The sequence below is a fragment of the Glandiceps talaboti genome, chromosome 6 (assembly GCF_964340395.1).
Source record: "Glandiceps talaboti chromosome 6, keGlaTala1.1, whole genome shotgun sequence".
In the NCBI taxonomy this organism is placed as follows: Eukaryota; Metazoa; Hemichordata; class Enteropneusta; family Spengelidae; genus Glandiceps; species Glandiceps talaboti.
Window position 1 is genome coordinate 27,220,436 of NC_135554.1, and position 22,704 is coordinate 27,243,139.

Sequence of the window (22,704 nt, forward strand, 5' to 3'; positions counted from 1 at the left end):
GTGTGGGTGTCGGTGGTGGAAGTGCCGTAACACGCCGACATCCTACTCCTCGTCAAGATGGACGGAAGCCATGAGCGGAAACTGTTCATGACCAGAGCATGCTAGATCTTACGGTGAATTACATCGCCTTGCAATTTTCTGCAAGAAATTGATAATCCATTGGTAAAATACACGACCTCTTATAAACATTGAAACTATCTTACAGTTATGTTTGACCAAAATAAATCTGAAATCTTGACAATGGAAGGTGTTCTACATCAGACGAATGAAAATACCACCACCGAGGAAGGATACGTCAGTGCCCTTCCGATGTGGGTATTTAAGCAATTCATTCCTACCTTTTCTGTGATCATTTGTGTCATCGGCTTGTTCGGGAGTGGACTCGTTATCTTCATCAAGCTTCGTTTCCCAAATATGAAATCTACCACAAATACTTATATTCTTAATCTAGCATCGGCGGATTTTCTATTCTTCGTCGATGTACCTTTCTTAATTTACTTCAACAGGTCTAACAACTGGATTTTTGGTGATGCTATGTGCAAACTCGTCATGGGGATCGATGGAATGAATATGTTTACTGGAATATTTACTTTAACAGCGATGGCGATAGATCGCTACAAGGCTGTCATAAAGAAAACCCCGTCAAAGAAACAACAAAATTCGAAGGCGAGTGTCATTTGCTTGACTCTATGGATAATATCCGCTGTTGTAACTGTGCCGCTGTGGATGTATGCCGTGGTGGAGTACGACACCAGCTTGAATACAACGCTGTGTAGCATACTTTGCCCAGTAAATGTGGGATACGTATTTGTCCTCTACGCTTTCACACTCGGTTTCCTTCTCCCTTTAGGCATAATCACTGCCTGCTACATCGGTACCATGGTCTCTCTGATTAAACGCCGAGAGCGGACACGTAAATGTGGAAACAAAATTAGAATCGGAAGGGTGGCTATTTTAGTATTAGTAGCAGTTGTAATATTCATAATTTGCTGGTTACCATTTTGGATTGTTCGACTGTGGCTCCTTTTCAGAGCACCAACGGAAGCAGTTGAAATCCTATACTACTGTAGTTTATTGTTAATTTATGTCAATAGTTGTCTAAATCCTCTCATTTATGCTTGCTTTAAACAAGATTTTAGGAAAAACTTGTCAAAAATGTGCTGTTGCTTAAATTATGTCTCATAAATATGAGGCAAATAAACGTGAAATATATATTCTAAATCACAAAAAATATTAATTCTTGCTGTAAACATTTGTTGTTCTAAAACTAAATGAAAGACAATTCTAGAGTAGCATCGATCGTCAATTTCGTCGGCTCCAAACAAATACAGCCCTAAGACTTTAATCACGTGTCATTGAAAGTAAAACCAACTCATTGACAAATTACAATTACAATGATCAAACATATCCTACTTCATCCCGTGGTTCTATAACCTCCAGATCGGTGACTCTTACGTAAACCATGCACTAAAATGACTAAGAAAAATACAATAAGCTGTTATGATTATAAATTCATATTTTTACCCAAAAAAAATTCCACTCTATGTTAATTGTATGTGACTCTCTATGCGTTAATATTGATATACACACATATTTGAAGACTGTCTATTGACACCTCTATGTGAAAGACAGCCTATGAATTCAGAAACTCGGATTTGATGTGTTCTTTATTTCATTTTTATCTCTCATTACGTAATGTAAGCTTATTTTGACGGTTTGGTTTATTGATTTATATATAAAATTTAATGTATTCATCACCTTCGATGTCAAACAAAGCAGAGATATATAGCTTCAAATTGCTATATCTAACGGTAGATTTACATGTATATCTATGGTTGTTATCGTCATTAAAGCTCACTAGAGTAACGTTGTTCTTTCTCAGAGTCAATGGATTAAAATAGCAATGTGTGCCTAGTGTTTTAAGTGATTGGAAAATAATTGTCTTGCTCCACGGTGTGTTTGCTTTCAATCAGATATGTGTACCTTAGATATTTCTACCTGTTCTAAAATTAGAATGTTACCTCGACATAAAAGACATCAAAACCAAAACAATCTATAAACCCCAGTTGGTCTGCTGTAATGTAATCCAAAGTGTATGAAAGTAATGCTGTCCAGCTGGCCCGGGGCAAATTTATTTGCCGCCGAGACAGTAATTTTCAAAAGTTGCTGGTCCGGCTGTCCAGGAACTATTCCTTGCTGTTTTCATCGAAATATTTACCATATGATGTATCGCAGTTATCACCACGAGTTGGGTGCGGAATAGTGTCTTTTCCTTTTATATATGTAAACTCCATGTCTATGTATTATCTATGGGAGCTAAACTAGTTGAACACATGTAAACTAGAAGTTGCTGATCTAAAATATCATTCTAAACTTCATGAATTATCCGTTATTAATATTCTGGCCGTCTGTCTTTGAAAATAGGTTCACAACGATATACAAATATAGATATGTTATTTAGCTAATCCAAGTGTCTAATCAGCGTATATTACAGAGATGTATGCTATTCAGCTAATCTAAGTGTCTAATCAGTGTATATTAAGAGATATATGCTATTTAGCTAATCAAAGTGTCTAATCAGTGTATATTAAGAGATATATGCTATTTATATAATCTAAGTGTCTAATCAGTGTATATTACAGAGATATATGCTATTTAGCTAATCTAAGTGTCTAATCAGTGTATATTAAGAGATATATGCTATTTAGCTAATCTAAGTGTCTAATCAGTGTATATTAAGAGATATGTTATTTATCTAATCTAAGTGTCTAATCAGTGTATATTACAGAGATATATGTTATTTAGCTAATCTAAGTGTCTAATCAGTGTATATATACAGAAACAGCAACCAATGACGACTTTGTGAATATTCGTAAATTTCTAATGGCACGAAGAACCATTCTTTAATTGAGTGACTATGATTATTCTGTGTCAACCTACACTAAAAGTATGAACTTCGCGAGTAAGTCTTGATTTACCACAAGAATTTTGCACTCGTGCTGAAAACTTGTCTGGTAACATTTTACACAAAAATCAAAACATTTCGCGAGGCAAAAAATGCATTTCAAGGACAGTTAGTTCATAAAATGTTACTGTAGTCTGCCATATGCATTGTTACAAAATGAAGACGAACAGACATATTGACTTTGTATTGAAATTGGAGAGTTGAGTAATGAATCAGGTAAAGTTCTACTAGCACATTTGATGACGCATCGTCGTAAAGCACAGCCTCTTTTACGGCACCGTCCAAAACGCAGTGTCGCTGAAGAAATAACAGCTCTGGTGTGCGAGAATGTTGATAACGATGCTACATGTATCCCCATAGCAACAGCTGATGTATACTTTGTCGAAGAGTCCAAGACTTACTCAAGATACTCAACCAACAGTACCTTTATATATTAACAATTCTTGTCCTTGTCAATTTGAGTGTACAAGTTGTGCGTGTTTTATGCTCCAAACAAGAGAAATAAAACTGTTGCAACCACTATCCTTTGATATAGCTATTTTACTTTGACATAAGAATGGCGTTTTTGTAAATTCATACAAACTATGTGGAAATTGCGGTCCCGTAAGTTTTCTCACGAGACAACAACTTTCCAGACTGGCTTTCGGGCAATGGTTGCAGTCGAGGTGTATTTATTATGTTATGGAACCACAAACTAGCTCGGTTCCCCCATGAGTTGGATGATAGAGAAAGTTGATATTAAACATATATGTTTATTAAAGAACATCACAACCGTGACAGATGTCCGATGATTTCCAAATCTGAGAGGATAGTCTGATAATATCAGAATTATAAATCTGATATCGTGATATAAGGATTCATATCTGAGACAGAAAGTAGATATCAGGAATTTTATACATGACAGCGACATGGAATATCTCGTGATATGATAACAAATGTGAGGATTCCTTACTGCGACCTTAATTTTTTTTTTGCTCCATGGGGAGGTAGCCATCATTTTCTCCATACACTCTTTCCGCTGTGTATGATAACACGGATACTGTTTATATCATTTTGATATTTTTGCGATTTCAGTTTCATACTATTATTCGCTTTGGCGTGTCTGTGACATGTAACACGTCTCCCACGTCTGTTCAATTCTGTGTCACGTGTTGGACTTTCATAAATACATTTTAAAAAGGCGGTTTGCATGTTCTAAAATTTTTGAATAAAGGTTGCAGTTTGGTTTTATCATAACGTCGCACTGTTACAGCATCCTATATGGCCTCAGACTACTATATAAATCTGAGCTGTGGCTATACCTCGGGATGGTACGGGGATGGACAAGGCTCATCTCTATATCCCTATATGTATTCAACCAAGCTATGGCATTACTTCTTCTACACTACATATAACTACGTCTCTAATATTTTACCTTTTGACATGTGCCAAGCATGACTGTGGTTAACCTACCATCTGCTCCAGCTGTTTTTCTTTTGTTAAATTCATCGTTTCTTAGGTCAATTTGCACGGTTTTCAGTGGCATTAGAAATACAATTATCGGGCAAGGTTAAACTTAGATCGGCAAGAAGTGTACTGCTAACAACGTATATCTAACAATATGTCAATATTTCTAGTTGAGTATGATAGTCGAGTGAAGAGTAATTCGCTTGGTGCACCTTTATCATGTTGTCAGTGTCATTGGTGTGTGTAATCTACTCGAGTGAGTAACCATTGACTTATTACCTGTAATTATGGTGATCTTAGTATTATTCAGATATAATCTATCACATGGTAATATTTCGTGTCTAGCAGTTCTTACGTTCTGGAGGGAATTGTACAATATTGACATTCAGAAATGATAGACTAGTACTTAACCTTATGCATTGATTTGGTCCTCTACCGTGGTTGATGTATAAAAACGTTTTCAGAAATGCATTTTACTCATTTGCTCCATTCAAGTTAAATTACAGCTAAGCTATTGTAGAACTTGAATTGGATAATCTGGATGAGACAGGGATCTAAACAGCTTCTGCTAGGCAGCAAGGCGCCATACTTTGAATGACGCAGAAATCGTATAGCAGCCGTAATACACAAAGTAATTCTCTTTACAAAGGTTTCACATTTCATTAGGGTCGAATTCTCTTTATGAAACTGCACTTTCTGTTGTGTCGTGTTTCTCAGCACTTCTAAAGAGACGCTTATTCCTATTCAGGGCGATTATTATTGCTGCATCCACTTGCAATCCAGAGGAATAGTTGTTTTGTAGCTGACCAATCCAACAGAGGTATTTTATTTGACGATGTTGTCCCCATGTCTTACAGGCAATCACTTGAAGGAAAAGTTCTTGGAATCCGTTCCAGCAAATTTAAAAGTAGTAGCCATGTGGATGAGATAGTCCATTTTGGATGTTTTATTGGTAAAACAACTTTACATTGGATGCAATTGCAATGTATGAAAAATTGATTTACAAACAAACAAACAAACAAACAAACAAACAAACAAACAAACAAACAAACAAACAAACAAACAAACAAACAAACAAACAGACAAACAAACAAGCAAACAAACAAACAAGCAAGCAAGCAAACAAGCAAGCAAACAGACAGACAAGCAGGCAGACAGACAGACAGACAGACAGACAGACAGACAGACAGACAGACAGACAGACAGACAGACAGACAGACAAATAAACAAACAAGCAAGCAGATTTGTCCCCGTTAAATGTAGTCAAAACTAGATATTTTACATTCTCATTTTCGAAGGCACTGCCGAAGGACATCCCTTCAGAATTGAAAACTACGAGTCGACAGACAAGCAGTGAAAAAACCTCAATTATATCACGAGTATTTTTCGGCTGAAGAAATATACTGGGGAATAATATAATTATATCTCCTTAAGCATAATTTATGAAAAATCGGGCACACTGGTGATTATTTCGAAAGTTTTGATTAAAATTTCGAGAGCTCAAGAACCAATGACTTAACCTAGAAAAATACTGGGAATAATATAATTATACCTCCTGAAGCATAGTTTATTTGCGTGTTTGTTTGTTTGTTTGTTTGTTTGTTTGTTTGTTTGTTTGTTTGTTTGTTTGTTTGTTTATTTATTTATTTATTGAAATCAACGCATCCATAGAATAATTTTTTATAAGCATAGAGTTGTCATGTAAATTTGTATTGTTTTTGAAACCATTCAATTAGCATATGACTTGTGTGTGGTATAATCGGTGGTAGTATTAGTATTCACGGGCAAGAGACATGTCTTCAGCATTAGTGTAATTGAAATGCAAGAGAAAGGAATGTATGATATTTAAGTGTCGTGTCGAATTTGGTATTCTGAAGATGAGCAGTTCAGACATACATGATGTAGTAAGTCTACTGTAATTCCAATTATGTACCCATTTCGTTATACATTGACTGCGACGCGTGGGGCCCATGGCTCCCAATTGGGGTTGATGTAGAAAGTTGCAAGTAAATAGGATTTTTGTTATTATTTTTGACATTTAGTATACCCTGTTTTCAAATAATGAAAGGAATGCTATACCGGAGACGACTCTAAGTCAAGTAGATCACGGGGAATTGACACCGTTAACCAATCATGGACATTACTCCAAGATTGACTTGTCAAGATACAAAAAGTGATACACTTGAAATGACGTCAACGATAGTACAAAGAGACATTTCCACTTTACGAAATCGTAATTCGGGTCAAGATGGTCACTTGATGTCTAGTACTTCCCCTTGGTAATAGAACCATGAATACCTAATTCCTTTATATGTGATTTGTAGACCGCTTTGACAAATATATCGATTCCTCCTACACATGTATTCTTGCAAATAAGATTTAGATTGAAATATGTGGGTAGCCTTTGCTTTCAGCCTTCAAAATCCAATTTTAAAAGTATTCCCATGCTGAACACTGTCAACATCAAGTATTGATGTCCGACAATATATACGTTGAACTCGATTAGCTATGAGATTACTGCTTCGAGTTACTAAATGAACATAATTGGTTCATTCTACTTCATGCTACACTATACACCCTTTTCTTACATCTGGTGAACATCATGGAACCTGGAAGCAGGTCAAAACATTATGGATTTCTTCCATTAACTTTGGGAAATAGAAAACCCAGTGTTGCCGATCCACTTGGTCGGGTGTATGTAATTTAATTCTTTACATCTCTAGAACTGTGTGCAATGTTACTGATAAAAGGATCAATAAAACTGATAACTAACAACTAATAAAAAAAATGAGGTCCCCCTGCCCTGAAATGATTGACTCCTTGAGAACAACCTAGCGCTTGGAACTATGTTTTTTTATAGTGACCATCAAGAGAAAATAAAATGAATATCATTCTATGAAATATTCCGGCTATTCCTAAAGATAGTAATTATTATGACCCATCCCAACCCCCTACCCCGTTCCTTACCCTATATTCATGCGGCACAAGTACGAAATAACTGTTGCGTTAGAATTTCATCGAACAATGTCAATATTAACTACTTTTTTCACTCACAATTAAGGACAAACAATCCTCAGATTTTATATTATGCCTGAATTTAAAAAATCATTACGTTTTGGTTTTTTTTGCAAAAAAAGTCGACAAATAAGACAACCATCGCATTTTCTAAGTGCACAGCCTCCTGTCACATTTTCATTTCTGTTGACAGTCTGTCTCAATATACAATGTTGCAATTTGAATCTGTCAATCAAATCGGGATGAATAACTCTTCAGTGACGCTAGCATGAATATAGACAAAATTACAAAAAAGGAAGACAAGAAAACCAGCCTTGTCTTAGCTAATAAATACAAATACGTCAAAAATTAAATGCTACAGATTGGATGATGTATCTAGGTACAGTAAGAAAATATCTGATGACTTTAAAGTGTAAGCTATAAATTTTGTAATGTACATATATGCGTATGTGTCATGAACTGCGTTTTTTCACACCTGTTGATTCAGTGTTGTAAATATTAGCAAAACACACAATACTCTGCTAAGCCAGTGATAAGAAAGAGCTTCAAATTGCATTTGCTGGCTAATGGAAGCATACCGTCATGAGGACACCGATAAGATGAAATCCACAAGGACGTACAATTATACTTCCTGATATTCAAGTTGGAACTACATGGATGATTGTGTATTTATGCAGTTATTGGAGCATTTGTTGAAGCTATTTATAAATACAATGACTTACTCGCAATTTGTATGAATAATTTACAGGTACACTAGTGTGTGTAACTGTGGGCATAACAGGATACAAAATGTAATAGGGGTGACGGATGAGGACATTATTTTCCGCCTTCGAACTTTAAAACTCAATAAAATGAATAACCTGTTTACCTCATTTCCTACCATCTAACAATGCTTACTCTTTAGGGCGCGTTTTTTTTGTTGGAGGGAGGTTCTTTTTGGTTCTTTTTCGATCTCTTTATGTCGCAGTATTCGTACTTTTCCATTTATTAGAACTTGCGGTGTATCGTTCTATTTCAGTACACACGTATATTGAGTAGGGCTATATATCTTGCCTTATTAGTTGGAAAAGAGAAACGTCAGGATTGTACTTATTGATCAGGGCTATTTTACTCTTTACTTACGCACTAAAATGTAATGGATTTATATTTCATGGGAAGGACATTGAAATCAATATCGCTGCCAATTATTAATTAGCATACAAAACATAGTCATTCACGAGACACGTCGTGAAATAAACAATAAACAACACGTTTTCGTCATGTGTGATCCGAGTTTTGTGTCGGTGTTCAAATACAAATTTTCATTTCATTTTCATCTATTTATTGATTAAATTTGGGACGTAACTGTGACTTTGTTGATGTCCCTAATACTCAGAGTGAAACGCACCAGAAGGTATACATAAAGTTAGGTTACTGACCACACCACTGTTGTTTTGGGCAAATATACGCCACTTTGATCATGCGTGTCACGAAGACCATCGACAATGGGTTCTCCACTTTCTTAGCTGCAATAATTGTGGCGTTTGATGTTATTTTGAGGGCTTTTTCGTCTTTTTTTGCTCCTTTTTTCGTTCCGCAGTTTAACCCGAATCAAACGCTACAATTGCTCTAACGCAAACGCAAATAGACGAGACCACGTTGAAAACGTGAGCGAGGTGCAAGGTGTCAGTGTACGTACTGCCCGTTTCAAAATGCTGCATGCGTTGCTATATTTGCCGATTTTGACGGAATTGGAGTACCTCTGAACACATCTTGGGTCTTGAAGGCTCCGTAATTAATGTTGGCGTTAGGAAATGACCGATATTTTGCCAGGTAAGGCGTAATTTAGCAGAAAAATCCGTCCAACTTTGCGATTCAGATCTGAATCGGTTCCGTCTATTTGCATTTGCGTTAGAAGAATTGTAGCGTTTGATTCGGGTTAAACTGCGGAACGAAAAAAGGAGCAAAAAAAGACGAAAAAGCCCTCAAAATCACATCAAACGCTACAATTATTGCAGCTACCACTTTCTATGCGAAAACCTAGTTATCATTAGTATGGGGACCACAAGTATTGGAGTAATAACCCATACACAACTGGTCACATGACCTGGTCTTATATATGAATACATCTCAGAAACTAGAGTATATATACACCTTGAAATTACTCATGGCTGGATGTGAAAAATTAAACTACTCACAAAGTTTGACGTAAAAGTCTCTTTGTCTTGTGTTGAAGCGTGGACTTGGACTGCCAATAGATACCATGCAAATCCTAGAGGACGTTAACGACTGTTAACACAGATGGCATGTACTGTACATGTTCAACACAATTTAGTTCACAGTCCAAGTAAGGTGTCAGTTTGCAAGCAAGGAGACTGTTCTGAATTTCTGCAGACTGGACTCCAACAGCATACTACAGCCTAGCTCATGCAAACAATATTATGAAGTGCAGTGCAGTGTTCAGGACTCACCACACTGTCGCTTTATAGTATGTACAAATTTAATAGATATGTTTACCAACAACAAACCCATCTGGCAGTCTAATATGCTAATTCGCTCCTAAGTGATTTACATACCACGTAAACATCCAACTATCTGGTAGTCTAACATGGTAATTCACTACTAACTCTGATTTGCATACAAATAAACACGTTTGACCAGGGGTCAACTTAAAGTCAAAGTCCAGGTTAATATACGTTACTAAACATTTCAGCACTTTGTGATAATCCTTATGTATAAGCTATATATTAAAACAATAAAATTGGGAATTATTTTGACCTTGCTCAAAGTATTGAGAGTACATTATAGCAGTGAATTACATGGATATTTTCTGCTACAGTTACTTTGTCCAATTGCAAGCTAATGTAAAATAAAATAATTTCAGTAAAGTCAGGGGACTCAGAGTGAGTCGTCACCAACAAAGTCATTTAAATGTATCTTGACATCCCCATGTACTTGAAAATATTTTTTTTTCAATAGCGCCAAAAATGGCGTTCTAGCACATTTGAAAATGATTCAAATTCTTTGTTGTTTCTAAACAAAACCCAAGATTGCAGTCTTTGAGTGAATATAATATTTGCACGTCTAAAATATACATGATAGCATTGATCAGAGAGAGAGAGAGAGAGAGAGAGAGAGAGAGAGAGAGAGAGAGAGAGAGAGAGAGAGAGAGAGAGAGAGATGTTGAATTGATTAAATCTTTTATATTGACACCCTTTGACACATACTACCGATGTACATATATATTATATTTACCTTATCTCAATCCACACACACACACACACACACACGCACACACACACACAAATATATATATATATATATATATCTATATATATATATATATATATATATATATATATATATATATATATATATATATATATAACTCGGTGAGTATCAATCTGCTAAGACAGTGCTCTATACCGCAGTGGCAGAGCGTAATAGTTAAAACTATATATATATATATATATATATATATATATATATATATATATATATATATATATATATATATATATATATATATATATATATATATGGGTCAGTGAATCGCAATTCAGTTGTTGGAATGGAACGCTGTAAAAAATGTTCAGCATTCAACCATCACAGTTTGATACATATATTGTATATATATATTGTACATTAAAACACTCAAAAACAATCTAATAATTTACTGTATGTAATACTGATGTGAGTCTTTGAAAATAAAGACAGTGTTGATCTCAGTTATGGTGTTTGGAATTAGTTAAATTATCAATGTGAATTAAAGGAACTATTTTTTGCAGAGTTACACAAAACATACACACAAAGTAAAGACGTCCTTGGTGTTGTTATTCCAATCAGTAACATACTGATTTTAACTTGTTTTCCTACAGAAAAAAAGAGACACAAGGAAAAGAATACCACACACCAATGGGTAGAGATGCAATATCACACACTCGCCTATGGCTTGTCTGAGACAAAAAATCCCCAAATCGTGTGAGATATTCCATCTCAACCCATTGGGGATTTGGGATGTTAAACTCGCTCCCTTAATTGTCTTAGATTACACGAATAAATTGGAATATTTTTGTCTCTCACTAGCCGCAGACAAAATTCCCCATCAAATGTGAGATATTCCATCTCAGATTATTTGTCGTTTGCATTGTAATCAATAAATATAATTGTAACAAATCATAACGTCCCTCTGCGAGTCAGTCCCAGTCCATCTGTGAGGCTTGTCAACCCCCACGACAGAATGGTGTATTGACAATTTTCAATAAATTATCAATGCGACGATTTTGCCATCTTATCATTTCTCACTTTTGCTGAATGGAACTAGCTTAAGAAAACAAATCCCCACTAGACTGTGGGATCAAAGCTATCCAACAGGTGTATGTTGTCTTACTCTCTGACATATTCAGGTAGATTACATTACTTCTTAACGTCTGTCAATCTTCCTTCTTGCTTACCACATACAACAATCTCCCATGATGCAGTTGGCTATCATGTGGTGTCATCTAATATCCGTCAAGCTTGTCTCTTGGGTTGTATTTCGTGGAGATCATAAACATAATGTGATTTTGTTCGTTACACCAATTTGTTTTTTATTATCTTCCTATCCAATAAGTGTATACATACTTTCTTTCATTCTCACAGGTACACGGCGTGGTATAAAAGAATCTGTTGGCTGTTGTGCAGGTGAAATATCCAACAAAACAAGAAGAGAAGTTGATTTCAAGTAAAACTTACAAATTGCGACTTGTCTCGACGTACAGGACATTACCTATCGCATTGAGAGCCTGGCACGCTCTGTTAGTATCGTAACACGAGAAAGTATGTTACCTTAAAGAAGTGTGAAAAAAAATCTAGATACAGCTGTGAAACGTTTTGATATATATGTGCATTGTTCAATTTTATCCTAGGAAAACCAGGCAAAATTAAGTATGTTAAAGCCATCAACCTTTCCGCCGACACTCACCCAGTTTCATTACGTTACATTAATGGATCAAAATGAGTCTAAACGATTCGGAATGGATCATCTGCTGAACCAAACGAATGAAGTTCCCGCCATCGATGAAGGATACATCACTGTTCTTCCAATATGGGTAATTGATCGACTTATTCCTACCTTTTCTGCGGTCTTATGTGTCATCGGCTTATTCGGGAGTGGCGTCGTCATCTTCGTCAGGCTTCGTTTCCCAAATATGAAATCTACCACAAATACTTATATTCTTAATCTAGCATCGGCGGATTTTTTGTTTTTCACCGATTTCCCATTCTTGATATACTTCAATGCGTCAAACAAGTGGGTTTTTGGTAATGCCATATGTAAACTCGTAATGGGTATCGACGGAATGTATATGTTTACTGGAATATTTACTTTAACAGCGATGGCAGTCGATCGATATAAAGCTGTATTGAACACGCATATTGTTAGAAGAAAAAACGACAACAATATATTTATTGCTAGGGGTATTTGTCTGACACTGTGGATATTATCTGCTATTGTAACTGTGCCGCTGTGGATGTATGCCGTGGTGGAGCACGACACCAGCTTGAGTACAACTCTGTGTAGCATACTGTGCCCGAGAAACGTAGCAATCTCCTTCATTGTATATGCCTTTACTGTTGGTTTCCTTCTCCCACTGGGTGTTATAACCGTCTGTTACGTCGGCATTATGGTATCACTTATGCAACACCGAGGTTTGGGACGCAATAGGAGAAGTAAAATAAAAATCGGAAGGGTTTCCGCCTTAATTTTAGTTGCAGTTATCGTATTTGTTACTTGTTGGTTACCATTTTGGATGGTCCGATTTTGGCTTCTTTTCAGACCACCATCTGTCGCCATAGAAACGCTTTATTACTGTAGTTTGATGTTGATATATATAAAAAGTTGTCTTAACCCATTTATTTACGCTTGCTTCAAAGACGACTTCAGGAAAAATATGTCATGTATAAGCTGTCGTGGTTTGACATGTAAGTAAAAGCTCATTAGCTGGTTAGTCGTTTTGTGCAAAATCCATGCATACCAATTAACAAAATTTGCATATTGATTAGTAAATGTAGACAAGCGTTTCTGACATTAAAACATCACTTTGTAAAACGGGTATACACGATTGCAGCCACACAAGTTTTCACCTTTCCATGTGTACACATCTGTATTGAAGTTTTCGACAATCTTCATAACTGCTTCAAAATCTGCTGGCCCAAATGAAATTTGATACAAATGTTCTTTGCGGTTATATCTACCATTATGTTTAAGCATATTTATTTACTAATTTGCATATCATTTAACATACTGTGTTGTTAGAATATTGGGAAGAATTTAATTAATAGATAATTAATACTGTATATATGTTATACCTAGAGGAAGCAATGCGTCAATTTATTTTCCAGCGTCTGTGATAAATTGGCATTACTTGCATTTGATTTTTTAATTTCAAATTTTCGCAATTTTTTTTTACCTTGAGAAATGTTTGACGAGTGAAACAATCCTAAGGTTTGTGTTTGTGTAAGTGTTTGTTAAATAAAACAAACTTTGCATATATCAGGTCTTTGTCTGTCTAATTCTCTATTTTAAAGTGGCCATATGGCTGAGAATTTGGTATTTATTTTGGATTTTTATTTGATAAAACAGCTTCACTATGTTTTTCTACTTGATAAAGTAATGTGGAAGAAAATTGACCAAGTCCGTGTTCATAACTCAATACATTGCAAAAAGATGCAAAAAGTGTAAAAAGTTTGTTATTGTACGTACAATAACAAACATTTTACACATTGTTTAATGTTTTGCAGTTTATTGAGTTGCGAACATGAACTTGGTATATGTTATTTCACACTATCTTTTCAAGTAGAAAATCAGTGAAGCTGTTTTATCAAATAAAATCCAAAATAAATACCAAATTCTCATCCATATGGCCACTTTAAAATCTACGACGTTTACGTTTGTTGTCCCAAACCAAGTTTATTTTTTACTTTATTTGTTCTCGCAATTTACAAATTTATAGCAAATGTTGACATTTTTTTCTCATTATGTGAACATCAACCATCAAACACAAAGCGTTGTCCCGAGAGTATGATAAAATTTTCATTAAAAAAACACATCTTGTGTTATAATTATTATCCTCTTTCCCTTCCTGCCCGAGGGGTGAGATTACAACGGGGGAGTAGGTAGGAGTGGGAGTGAGATTACAACGGGGGAGTATACTAGTATACCTTACGTGTGAAGTAATAAAAACCCTTGCAGCAGTTGTCTAGCGGTGCCGCCGCTCAACAGAACGTCATTTTATCAGTAGTAGCTTTTGAAGATGCCGAAAAGTCTTCTCCTTATCAGACTATCAAGTTGACACGCTGATACAAAAACGATAGCTGTGCCTCTATCGCAGATCCACAATGTCGTAATCAGTTTGTTATACTAGTATGTCTTTGGAAGCAAACGAACATGGGGTGCACCTACAACCAGAGCCGCCTGCTACATGTAATGTTTTGTATCAATGTGTTAGTTTGATAGCGTGATAAGGAGAGGACTTTTTTGACTATAAAATCAGTCTTAATTATTAATCACTGATAAAACAACATTGATAATCGGAATCTCTAGACAACTCCTGCAAGGTTGTATTTTAAGACGTGAATGGGGAACGCATCTTTTTTTAAAAGCGTGAATGGTGAATTTGTGATTATTTCGTTATTGGTAAATGATCATTTTTTTTCGAATGTGAATGGTGAAGGCTTATAAACATGAATCTTGAATGACATAATTTTGTGTGAATGCAAATTGGCAATTTAACCGTGACTTAAAATCATCCTATGGTCGGAGTCAGTGATAGGTTCAGTGGGGCACTCACTTGTACGCTCCAGCTCGGAAGAATGGTTATTTCACTAAACTTTGTAACAGTACTATTGTATAATCAATCGATATATACTTGTTAGGTTAAATATTGCTGACTAAATACATTGAAAAATCACTAATTTCATATTGGTTTTAAATGCGTTTTTATGTGTTTACACTATATAATAAACCTATATAGACCGATGATAATAGACCGAAATAGTTTTTCACTGTTTACACTGAAATACATAGACTGGCACCAGACAGGCCCTCGGGGATTTTTGAGTTTGTTAGGCCAAAAAAAAATTTCTGGTTCTGGTCAGGGTAAACTATCTAAAGTGATGCGACGATGCGAATTTTTTTTTTTTTTTTTTTTTTTTTTTTTTTTTTTTGCAAATTAGTAAATACACATTTTTTTTGACATTTTACATACTCTGTTCTATCATATTTATCTCTTGAAAAACTTCGTTTTCTTTGAAGCAGTTTAGGCTTTGTATTTAAGCAGTCTTGGCATGTAGGGTAGATTTCCGCTGTTTGTTCTCCTGATATCAGGAATAAATATGGAACGGGAAAGCAAAAATTATCGAAAAAAAGGATCGACGCGAGGGTATTCAGGGCACGCGCACGCTGACCAGAACCAGATATATATATATATATATATATATATATATATATATATATATATATATATATATATATATTTGGCCTTATTCATTTTCAGTTTTGATGTTTTCGAATAAAATCTTAAAAAATCAACAATATCAAATTCGTTTCAATGCTTTGTTATGTGCTTAAACGATATAATAAACCGACAGATAATTGTTTGTCATCATTTACATGGTGATGGAAACACCTAAGCAGCAGTCAATAAGGAGATTTTGGGGTTTGTTATTCACCTTCATTTTTGTAAAGGAAAATGTCCTTAAAAATATCAGTTAATACTAGTTGTCTACCAAGGCTTAGTGTTCATCACGCGACTGTTCACAATTTGAGTAACTCACTCGGGTCACTATTTCACACAAAAGAACACACTTGTGTTAAATAAAAAATATTCAAGTCATCAATGGGATCATTCCTGACGTCGAATTTGTACGTTCTTGAATTTGTTGCGTTTTCGGTCATTTACAAGAGTCCGTTTCGCCCACGAACTCCGTCACGGTTTTCGATTCGAATGAAAATGAATCGTTTTCAAAACGATTTACTTTGGCAGTAAAAATGAAAGACTTTACATGTAAGAAGACATATTATTACGACTAGAACACGGTGATCCCAACAAATACAGATTAAAAACTGTTCGATGACACTGACCCTACATGGGGGTAATCGGAAGCAATCAATAAATTGCAGCTGGAGTCAAAACAGATTGTCTGTGGATTCCTGTGTACTTACAGACAAGGTCAAACGAGTCACGAAAGAAATCAATTTAAAAATCTTAATCACATGATCAATATCGTAACTGAACTGAGTCGCCTTCTCATGGCGCATCATGAGCATATGATATAGTAGTACACGAGACAAAAAGTTGGACCCGAGAGTCAAAACCACCTGTAGAGGGAGACAGACCAATGGCAATATGGCTGCGCATGCCAGAGTGTGACATGGCACTCCGCGAATAATGTTCCAAAAACCCTGTCTGTTTCTATATCTAAGAAAGAAATCACTGTATTACAGTTTGGCAATCACCGCTCTTACAACTATATCACTGTTGCTGGGAAAGAAAGTCATTTCTTTTGTTTATGACATGGAAAACGTTGCAGTGGCGTTAGAGGATCGCTGGTCACAACTTGCTCCTGATGCTGCAGAATGGTGGGACAGAGTTAAAATAAAGTACAGCGAAAAGGGGCGTTACTATCACTCACTTAACCATTTGAACGATATGTTTCACTACTATGACGAATACAGAGATGACATCAAGGCGAGAGATGCTGTACAATTAGCTATTTACTTTCACGAGTAAGTACAGTACTGTACATATAGTGCTTTCGAAATGGCATTAACTCGCTGTAGTTGGTGTTACGTGTATTACTTGCCCTTTCCACTGCAATACAGCCAGTTTAGCGTAACCTAGGAAACAGTTCCATGATAGTTTTAGTCTAAAACCTAGATAATCAAGCTTATCAAGTGTTGGAATTTGTCAGATTGCTATTATTTCTATTGACAATCGTCAAGACTGTACGTTACAGGCTAGACCTTTGCCGATAAGTCGAGTTGAAGAACGCTCGTTCGTACTTGCTTCAAACACTGAATCAACTACAAAAATCAAGTGAAAGTGAACATACACCACTATAAATTCATTTTATCATCTAGGTGACATAGTTAGATATTATGAGCAATATAAAAACGAAATCCGAGCGAGAAATCTATATATAATATTTTTTCACGAGTACTCAAGTTCGTACACTTGACTAGTAGTAAGGAAATTTCCCAAATATGATACTAAGTAAACATGAACATTTTTAGATAGGAGATAATGGTGGTATGTTTAGTTGACAACCTTTTAAGAGTAGGGGTATATGGAAATTGAAAACTTTAAGGACAGTATTTCTCATCAATTCAAAGCATAAAATTCTCTAAAATATTATACTTTGCTGCCAGACTGTGCCAAAACAAAACAAAACTAAACAAAAACAAAATTGGCAAGGCGAGTCCTATAGTACAAATTTGTACCAGATTTTGCAACACAAACGGAAAGGATACTTTTTGTAGCCACTGAAATGCTGTATGAACCAGTTCAATTCCCATCATGCATTGCATTATTGATAAATTGATTCATACCACAGTTGGAGAGGGACGATGTTGATATTCACTTTAATGCTGTTACTAGAAGGGAGTATCGATTGTTTTCAAAACAAGCAGTCTCAAATGGGGTGTAGGATTTATTTCTATGGGCTCACCTTCTTGAACACTCATGCTTACACCCCCCTCCCCTTAACCTTTGTTTAAAAGGTCCCTGATTCAATCCCAAGTTCTTGCATTAATACTAATAAATAGTACTATCTTGTCAGTGAAGTCATTTTAGGTTTATCGATTGCTAGAAATCATTCATTTGTCAAGACTACTCTTTACTATATGTTATAGATCTATAACACAACACAACACAACACAGCTGTAAGTTCAATACACTGATTCGATCCTAAGCCTTTCTACCAAATCTATGAAGTGCCTCAGGCTGAATGTAATGAGATAGCATGGGTAAAATCTATGAAGTGTCTAAGGCTGAATGCAATGAGATAGCATGGGTAAAATCTATGAAGTGTCTAAGGCTGAATGCAATGAGATAGCATGGGTAAAATCTATGAAGTGTCTAAGGCTGAATGCAATGAGATAGCAGGGGTAAAATCTATGAAATGTCTAAGGCTGAATGCAATGAGATAGCATGGGTAAAATCTATGAAGTGTCTAAGGCTGAATGCAATGAGATAGCATGGGTAAAATCTATGAAATGTCTAAGGCTGAATGCAATGAGATAGCATGGGTAAAATCTATGAAATGTCTAAGGCTGAATGCAATGAGATAGCATGGGTAAAATCTATGAAGTGTCTAAGGCTGAATGCAATGAGATAGCATGGGTAAAATCTATGAAATGTCTAAGGCTGAATGCAATGAGATAGCAGGGGTAAAATCCATGAAATGTCTAAGGCTGAATGCAATGAGATAGCATGGGTAAAATCTATGAAGTGTCTAAGGCTGAATGCAATGAGATAGCAGGGGTAAAATCTATGAAATGTCTAAGGCTGAATGCAATGAGATAGCATGGGTAAAATCTATGAAGTGTCTAAGGCTGAATGCAATGAGATAGCATGGGTAAAATCTATGAAATGTCTAAGGCTGAATGCAATGAGATAGCAGGGGTAAAATCTATGAAATGTCTAAGGCTGAATGCAATGAGATAGCATGGGTAAAATCTATGAAATGTCTAAGGCTGAATGCAATGAGATAGCATGGGTAAAATCTATGAAGTGTCTAAGGCTGAATGCAATGAGATAGCATGGGTAAAATCTATGAAGTGTCTAAGGCTGAATGCAATGAGATAGCATGGGTAAAATCTATGAAGTGTCTAAGGCTGAATGTAATGAGATATCATGGGTAAAATCTATGAAGTGTCTAAGGCTGAATGCAATGAGATAGCATGGGTAAAATCTATGAAATGTCTAAGGCTGAATGCAATGAGATAGCATGGGTAAAATCTATGAAATGTCTAAGGCTGAATGCAATGAGATAGCAGGGGTAAAATCTATGAAATGTCTAAGGCTGAATGCAATGAGATAGCATGGGTAAAATCTGTGAAATGTCTAAGGCTGAATGCAATGAGATAGCAGGGGTAAAATCTATGAAATGTCTAAGGCTGAATGCAATGAGATAGCATGGGTAAAATCTATGAAATGTCTAAGGCTGAATGCAATGAGATAGCAGGGGTAAAATCTATGAAATGTCTAAGGCTGAATGCAATGAGATAGCATGGGTAAAATCTGTGAAATGTCTAAGGCTGAATGCAATGAGATAGCAGGGGTAAAATCTATGAAATGTCTAAGGCTGAATGCAATGAGATAGCATGGGTAAAATCTATGAAATGTCTAAGGCTGAATGCAATGAGATAGCAGGGGTAAAATCTATGAAATGTCTAAGGCTGAATGCAATGAGATAGCATGGGTATGCTCTCCTAAATCTGTGAAGTGCCTCAGGCTGAATGCTGAATTCACCTGGAGATAAATTTTGAGATTTGGCCACCATATCCCAAAAAATCAGTGTACTAATATTCTATCCAGTAATTCTGTTTGATTTTCACAGTGTAGTGTATGATGCCAAGGCTGGAGACAGTGAAGAAAAAAGTGCAGACATGTTTGAAGAATTCGCTGGAGATCACTTGAAAGGAAAAGAGGAACTTGTAAGACAAGTGAAGGAGTTCATCTTGTTGACAAAAACACACTTAACAGAGGCCCATCAGGATCACACCGTGTAAGTGTTAACGAACTATCTAATTTTGATGTATATCATCACCACATAACAGAATTTATCAATAATAATAATAATAACTTTATTACACAGCTGTATCATCAGTGAATACAGTATGGTAAACAACAACAGCAACAGCAATATTAATAATAACAACAAAATAATTTTTTTTATTGTGGAAATTACTGAGTTTATTAGAATACAATTGAGGTTGTTTACAAATAATACTTATACAGCAAATAAACTGATCGGGTATTATTTTAAAGTTGATGCATACCTTTGATGATATTAAAAGATGTCCATGGTGTTGTTAACACAGCTCATGTCATGAGGGTTTCCTTTACATTGAATGCCTAATCTGCATATGAGTTAAAACGTTCAAAATTGCCATTACTTTCCCAGATTTTCCTTTGCTATTACTGGCGCTGGTATAATTATGTAAGTAGCCCCCCAAACGGCGTAGCCCAATGGGGGCTTCTATGTTGGGACTATATTCATGAAAATATTGGTTTGATACACATTGGGAAGTGTTAAGACACTGACCTGGGATTGAAAATTACCCCTTTAAGTGTGCGGATACTGTATTGTGATTGAATTGTTTCTGAAACGCATAACTCCGAGTGCCTGACACCCTATTTTGCATATGACTGGCTGTATCTTTTGTAGGTGGAGAGCGTGTGGTGACTCACTGGCACATGATCACCAAAATATAAACATTCCCTATCTGGGTTGTTCACACATATAACATTAATACCATGCATAAGCCATTTAGAACAAAAAATATGGAATATATACTCTGGTCGTTCTCTACATCATGACAATGCATGTCTACATCATTGTTTCTGCTGTGTTCAAAATATGAGTCAAAACATTCAAAATTGTCATTACTTTCCCCGATATTTCTTTGATATTACTAGCGCTGGTATAATTATGTTATTTTTCAATATTTTTCTTCATTCAGCAGGAAAATACTTGTGATCTAAGGGTTGCCACTTCTTGTCTAGCAACTCGTAGTGACAAGGCCTCTTAGGTCACTCATATTTTCCTTGGTTGAATGAAGAAAAATATTGTTGAATAATATCTAAATATGTGCAACCTTCTTTCAGTAAATGGTTACTTTATTTGATTTCTTTAATCTTTCTACCTAATCAAGTGTAGTTACTTCTCATACCGCGTGTGTATATAAAGAACATTTGTTATGTATATATTTATTTTTATAACAGTGTAACCAGCAATACATTATATTAAGCATGTCAGTCAGGGCCTTGGGCCTCGATTAGTTCAGAAAGAACTACTGTCCTTGGTCCTCACCAGAATTTTATTTTGTCCCTAGACGTTGTATTTTTTTTTCTCTCTTTCATTTCTATATATTTATTCAATATCTGTATAAACTGTATAAGTTCTGGTGAAATAAATTTCAATTCAATTCAATTCAATTCAATTCAATTCAATTCAATTCAATAACAGTTTTAGTGAACCCTGATCCTAGAAGGATGCAAGGAAAAGATCAACAAACAAATAAATGTATATTATACAAACAAACAAACAAACAAACAAACAAATGAATTATTGAATACATACATACTGAAAGAGTAACATAATTTGATTGTTATCTGTCTTGATATATTTTATATAATCAGATTTTTAATTCTCTTTTTTTCGGTCAAGTCGACATCTTTGTTGGGATAGTATTAGTACTGGTATACTTTAAATACAAAAGACATCACACTCAAAAATCTCCTGTATGAAAAGAAAGTGTAACAGCTGTTACCAATCAGCTTTGTATACATAGTCAGCTGCAGCATGTTTCCATAGTAACAAGCTAAGCTGTGTAGACCATTTGTCAATCTAATCAGTATTTGAATGTTTTCTAGAAAACTTACTAGAACATTTAATCAAAAAAGAACATGAAAATAACATTAACATACGTTTCATAAGTTCAAAGTAAGAAATATGGGGCACCTCAGAATTAGTGGTTGTGTGATATCATGGTTTCCTGTTTTTGAAAATAATCCATAGTTCTTTGAGAAAAAAACAAACCATTGTATATCCCTACAGGCTACAAGCTTCATTATCCTATGGTGGTAATCTGTACCATAAACAGGTTTTCCAGCAGATTTTGTCTTATTTTAGCTTGCAAATACAAAGTATCAAGATCAGTGAGACTGCATGATCACAAGGTTTCATGTTGAGATAGACACAATAAAGACAACATACAAACATCCCTTACACAGTGTATGCTCATAACACACAAACATCCCTTACACAGTGTCTGCTCATAACACACAAACATCCCTTACACAGTGTCTGCTCATAACACACAAACATCCCTTACACAGTGTCTGCTCATAACACACAAACATCCCTTACACAGTGTCTGCTCATAACACACAAACATCCCTTACACAGTGTCTGCTCATAACACACAAACATCCCTTACACAGTGTCTGCTCATAACACACAAACATCCCTTACACAGTGTCTGCTCATAACACACAAACATCCCTTACACAGTGTCTGCTCCATCGACACAA

At 35.6% G+C, this 22,704-nt stretch overlaps 2 protein-coding genes across 2 annotated transcripts; both read left to right on the forward strand.

Annotated features, from left to right (window-relative positions):
* Nucleotides 1–240: 240 nt before the first annotated feature.
* LOC144437046 (somatostatin receptor type 2-like) lies at nt 241–1,185 on the forward strand. The gene has a single exon (XM_078125914.1). The coding sequence runs from the start codon at nt 241–243 to the stop codon at nt 1,183–1,185; it is 945 nt and encodes a 314-aa protein (XP_077982040.1).
* An 11,235-nt stretch (nt 1,186–12,420) lies between these two features.
* On the forward strand, nt 12,421–13,374 carry LOC144437047 (somatostatin receptor type 4-like). The gene has a single exon (XM_078125915.1). The coding sequence runs from the start codon at nt 12,421–12,423 to the stop codon at nt 13,372–13,374; it is 954 nt and encodes a 317-aa protein (XP_077982041.1).
* The last annotated feature ends 9,330 nt before the right edge of the window (nt 13,375–22,704 follow it).